Source organism: Notolabrus celidotus, unplaced genomic scaffold (genome assembly GCF_009762535.1).
Source record: "Notolabrus celidotus isolate fNotCel1 unplaced genomic scaffold, fNotCel1.pri scaffold_151_arrow_ctg1, whole genome shotgun sequence".
In the NCBI taxonomy this organism is placed as follows: Eukaryota; Metazoa; Chordata; class Actinopteri; order Labriformes; family Labridae; genus Notolabrus; species Notolabrus celidotus.
Genome location: NW_023260025.1, coordinates 127,740 through 133,477, shown reverse-complemented (window position 1 = coordinate 133,477; position 5,738 = coordinate 127,740). Strand labels below are relative to the sequence as shown.

Sequence of the window (5,738 nt, the reverse complement as noted above, 5' to 3'; positions counted from 1 at the left end):
CATGGAGTCATCAGGCGATACTCACTTTCATGAAACAGTTTAATACAGAATCATCAGGATCTACCACAACTTGACCTGCTAGGATCCGTACCAGGATTACTCTGATGGATACCCACTACCAGCTTTCCATTGCATGTTTGGAGCACCTGTCCATCTGTCTCAACTAGGTCTCAGTTTCTCTGTATGTCTTCACTATGTCTCAGCTCCACTGAAGCTGTCTCCACTGAGGCTCAGTTTTACTGTATCAGTCTTGAGTCTAAGTTTTACTGTATCTATCTCTGCTGAGTCTCAGTTTTACTGTATCTATCTCTGCTGAGTCTCAGTTTTACTTTATCTGTCTCTGCTGAGTCTCAGTTTTACTGTATCTATCTCTGCTGAGTCTTAATTTTACTGTATCTATCTCTGCTGAGTCTCAGTTTTACTTTATCTGTCTCTGCTGAGTCTCAGTTTTACTTTATCTATCTCTGCTGAGTCTCAGTTTTACTTTATCTGTCTCTGCTGAGTCTCAGTTTTACTTTATCTATCTCTGCTGAGTCTCAGTTTTACTTTATCTATCTCTGCTGAGTCTCAGTTTTACTTTATCTGTCTCTGCTGAGTCTCAGTTTTACTTTATCTATCTCTGCTGAGTCTCAGTTTTACTGTATCTATTTCTGCTGAGTCTCAGTTTTACTGTATCTATCTCTGCTGAGTCTCAGTTTTACTGTATCTATCTCTGCTGAGTCTTAATTTTGATTAATCTGTCTTGAGTCTCAGTGTCACTCTATCTGTATCTACTGGGACTCAGATTCACTGTTTCTGTCCCTGCTGAGTCCCAGTTTCACTGTATCTGTCTCATAGAATAAAAAATGATCCTGGATCAACATAGACAACGACATCACACCAGAGCAGGTTAAACAATCTTGTTTTTTTATCCTGTTGAAAGTGAATCTGGATTTAAACCTTCTGTAGAACCAGACCCAGATCGGGATTAAAAGATCATCCTACCAGCCTCTGCTGTTCCTTCTCTCTTTCCTCCTCCTCCTCCCTCTGCTTCTGATAGAGCCTGAAATGAATGAAACACTCAGAGCACTGACGGACGGCTGTGACTCTTTGGATATGAGAGTTTAATTCTTGACGAGTTGGACTCACTTGTTCTCCTCAATCTGCAGAGCTCTCTCCTTTGCTCTCCTTTCCCTCTCTCTCCCTTGCTTCTCCTCCATCTCCATCCTCTCCCTCTCCCTCATCTGTCTCTCCAGCTCTGTCCGCTGCTTCTCCTCCTGTTGACGGACTTCTTCATCTCTCTGAAGAAGAGAGTCGTATTAGTTTTCATCCAGATCAAACCACAGAAACATATTTCATTCACTCTCAGATACACCAGAATCAGAAACCTGAGCTTTGGACCAGAAGTCGTCTTTATTGATCTGTTGGATTTCTTCCATGGCGCTGATTTTCCGATACACAGAACCCTGTTGGATCAGAAAAAAGAGGTCAACTCATGAACAAGCTTTAGCTTCCTCTACCCCGGGGGTCTTTGCTGCTTCTCTCCCTGCTACATGAAAGAGAGGTGAGGTGTGCTCTCCCTGCCTCAGGCTTTGGCATTCCACGTATGCACATGGAAGGGACAAGGGACTTTGCTGCTGCTCTTCCTGCTACATAATAGAGAGGGGAGGTGTGCTCTCCCCACCTCTGGCTTTGGCATTCTACATACGCACATGGAAGGGACAAGGGACTTTGCTGCTGCTCACTCTGCTACATGAAAGAGAGGGGAGGTGTGCTCTCCCCGCATCTGGCTTTGGCATTCCATGTACGCACATGGAAGGGACAAGGGACTTTGCTGCTGCTATCCCTGCTACATGAAAGAGAGGGGAGGTGTGCTCTTCCCACCTCAGGCTTTGGCATTCCACGTACGTACATGGAAGGGACAAGGGACTTTGCTGCTGCTCTCCCTGCTACATGAAAGAGAGGGGAGGTGTGCTCTCCCCACCTCAGGCTTTGGCATTCCACATACGTATGTTGAAGGGACAAGGGGCTTAGCTGCTGATCTCCTTGCTACATGAAAGAGAGGGGAGGTGTGCTCTCCCCGCCTCAGGCTTAGGCATTCCACATACATATGCTGAATGGACAAGGGTCTTTGGTGCTGCTCTCACTGCTACATGAAAGAGAGGGGAGGTGTGCTCTCCCCGCATCTGGCTTTGGCATTCCATGTACGCACATGGAAGGGACAAGGGTCTTTACTGCTGATCTTCCTGCTACATGAAAGAGAGGGGAGGTGTGCTCTTCCCACCTCAGGCTTTGGCATTCCACGTACGTACATGGAAGGGACAAGGGACTTTGCTGCTGCTCTTCCTGCTACATGAAAGAGAGGGGAGGTGTGCTCTCCCCACCTCAGGCTTTGGCATTCCACGTACGTATGTTGAAGGGACAAGGGACTTTGCTGCTGATCTCCTTGCTACATGAAAGAGAGGGGAGGTGTGCTCTCCCCACCTCAGGCTTTGGCATTCCACATACGTATGTTGAAGGGACAAGGGACTTTGCTGCTGATCTCCTTGCTACATGAAAGAGAGGGGAGGTGTGCTCTCCCCGCCTCAGGCTTAGGCATTCCACATACATATGCTGAATGGACAAGGGTCTTTGGTGCTGCTCTCACTGCTACATGAAAGAGAGGGGAGGTGTGCTCTCCCCACCTCAGGCTTTGGCATTCCACGTACGCACATGGAAGGGACAAGGGTCTTTGCTGCTGCTCTCCCTGCTACATGAAAGAAAGGGGAGGTGTGCTCTCCCCGCATCAGGCTTAGGCATTCCACATACGTATGTTGAAGGGACAAGGGTCTTTGCTGCTGCTCTCCCTGCTACATGAAAGAGAGGGGAGGTGTGCTCTCCCCGCCTCAGGCTTTGGCATTCCACGTATGCACATGTAAGGGACAAGGGACTTTGCTGCTGCTCTCCCTGCTACATGAAAGAGAGGGGTGGTGTACTCCCCCCGCCTCAGGCTTCGGCATCGTTGGTCAGGTGTTCAGTTCAAAGGAAACACATCAGTTATGTTTAAGATGTCGGTCAGAGTCAAATGTAAACAGGTTTTAAAAATGAACGGTCTAAATCTGCACGGAAGAGGCCGGGACGTCTCGGTTTTTAAGTCTTCAGCATGCATCCCACATTCCCCGCTGTGAGCCGTGTGTCTCAGTGTGTCTCCTCACCACAGGTCCCCGCGGTGCATCTTTGTATTCTGTTCTTTTGTGGAAATTGAAGTTGGCTCCAGACGCTTTGCCCACTTTCCCCAGGATAGTCTCTGGTTCCACGTCTTCCTCTCCCCGAGCGTTTATTGTCACATGAGCTCCCTGTGATCACACAGAAGCAGAGTATCTTTGACAGGGACTGTATTTCATTATGTTTGTGTCTGAATGACGAAAAGGTTTACAATCACTAACTCCTTTTTTAGATCACTTTTAGATCTCAGAGTCACTCACCTTCAGGAAGTTGGCCATGGAGCTCACATGGTTGGCACACATGCCTTTCCTGGAGTCCTTCACACCTTCACCTGTCTGATGGGTGTGTACATGTAACACACACACACACACACACACACACACACACACACACACACACACACACACACACACACACACACACATTTAGACACAATTTATTTAACCCCACTGATCCAGTGAAATATCTGACATGCTTTTCTTCATGTGAGTAATGTTTGTGTGCGCGTCTCACCCAGTTTATGAGGACGTATTTGGGCAGACCAGAGCTTGGGTCCTGAACACGACAGAAAGCGTACATCACCTTTCCACTGTTCAGCTCCTCCACCATCTCCTCTAACCCACCATCTACACACACACACACACACACACACACACACACACACACACACACACACACACACATGAAGTAAAGACTTCTGCTGTGAAACCTTAGCTAAATTACGCCCTGAATACTCCTGTACTTCTACTCTCATACTTCAACTACAAAAGGCACGTTTACTGTGAAACTGAGACCACAGGAAGTTGAACATACTGCTGTACTTTTACTCTGAAACTTTAACTGAACAAGTCTTACCTCCCTTTTCTGCCAGGCGGATATCATTACTGTTCCCTTCATAAGTAAACAGCGCCCTGAAAACACACACAGGTGTAGAAACACAGTGTCAGGAGAGTTCCACGGTGTCAACAGCTCTCACAGAACATTATTTCCTTAAGTTAGAAACTCCTCACCAGTTTGTGTCCGACCTGCCGTCCACAACTTCTTTATAGGCCTCCATGAGTGCCAGACCATTCTTACTCAAATTCACAGCCATTTTAGTCCAGATTTCTTCATTCACGGCCCGTAATCTAACACACACTGAGATCCAGTAGAGTCTCAGGGGATGTGGACTCCACTGACAGCTTCCTGGGATGAAAAAATGTGCTGTTATAGATCCAGGTTATGCTGTGAAGCCTCCCGTGTAACGCAGCAGAGTGACTGCGCCTGATTTATTAAGATTTCCAGAGCTGCACTCTGATGTGTCAAACCAGTCGGGGGAGAAGAACCACATTCTTATGGAAGTTACTCACCTCTCACTTGCACTCATCCTTTCATTGGCAGGACAATAACGTGTCTGGATGAGAAAAATATAATTTATTCGGTCTATTCCAGGGTGTGGTCTCCTTTATGAAGCCCCCACACAAGCCTGTAAGTGTGTGTGTTAATAATAAGTCAACCAGAAGGACGTAAGATCAGACAGAAACATTCTTAACATGTATTTATGGTTTATTAGTTTGTTATATATATATAGCAGAGGATCACTTAGACATCTGTCCTCAGAAGAGCTTTTGGGAGAATAAAATACTAAAATGGAAATAAAAAATAAAAGATGTACTGGATGTTGTTGTCCCCAGGGGCAGATCATGTCTTCCAGCTACAGTTGACTCTCACTGTCCTGCTCTACTCTGGGAATCTGTGTTCAGGTCTGGAGTGACCCAGCACTTGGTACTTTGGTCATTATTGTGGTGATGTTAATTGTTGATGATGATAATGGAAGGTCTTAAATGGTTTGGTTGCTTCATTGTAGATGTTCCTTATTTACTTTGTGCATTGCCTTTACACTGCTTGGCAGTACCTGCACCCAAATGGACTTGAAGCACTTTGTTCTTCTTACTGATCTTGTTTCCTCTTGTCTAGATCTTTGCTTGTGTTGTTCTTGTTCTCCTATGTACGTTGCTTTGGATAAAAGCATCTGCTAAATGACATTGTAACATTGTAACATTGTAACATTGTAAAATGTCTTCCAACCGCTCTCTACTCCCCACATTTCCTGTCTCTCTTCAGCTGTCCTATCAAATAAAGGCAAAAAGGACACATATATATATATATATATATATATATATATATATATATATATATATATATATATATATATATATATATAAAATTGCTATATATGCTGTTGTTTACTTTATACTGTTTTGCACTATCTACTCATTGCTGTAACACTTTAAATTTCCACGTTGTGGGACAAATAAAGGACTATCTATCTAATCCTTCCTTTCTGTAGCCGAGTAAATGTTTATTATTTTTAATACCCCAGTGTAATTTCTTCTGCCATAATATTAAGTGAAACCGAGTATTTTTGTGCACCTTCTGCCCTATATTGAATGTAAATAACTAGTGACAGCGACCTTCTTACCCATTCTTGACTATGGGGACGTGCTTTATCTAAGTGCATCATCCAAATGTCTCCAGTCTTTGGACACCGTTTTTCATTCAGCACTGAGATTTGT

At 44.9% G+C, this 5,738-nt stretch overlaps 1 protein-coding gene across 1 annotated transcript in view; it reads right to left on the bottom strand.

The window, feature by feature from the left end:
- Positions 1–3,791, bottom strand: part of dbnla (drebrin-like a) — a 7,930-nt gene extending 4,139 nt beyond the window's left edge. Inside the window, exons 1-6 of the mRNA XM_034678448.1 lie at positions 3,697–3,791; positions 3,444–3,518; positions 3,174–3,314; positions 1,368–1,445; positions 1,201–1,280; positions 985–1,042 (exon numbers count right to left, since the gene is read on the bottom strand). Coding sequence (XP_034534339.1) covers positions 985–1,042; positions 1,201–1,280; positions 1,368–1,445; positions 3,174–3,314; positions 3,444–3,518; positions 3,697–3,762 — 498 coding nt within the window. The 5' untranslated portion in view covers positions 3,763–3,791. The remainder of the gene's footprint in view (positions 1–984; positions 1,043–1,200; positions 1,281–1,367; positions 1,446–3,173; positions 3,315–3,443; positions 3,519–3,696) is intronic.
- Positions 3,792–5,738: the final 1,947 nt, after the last annotated feature.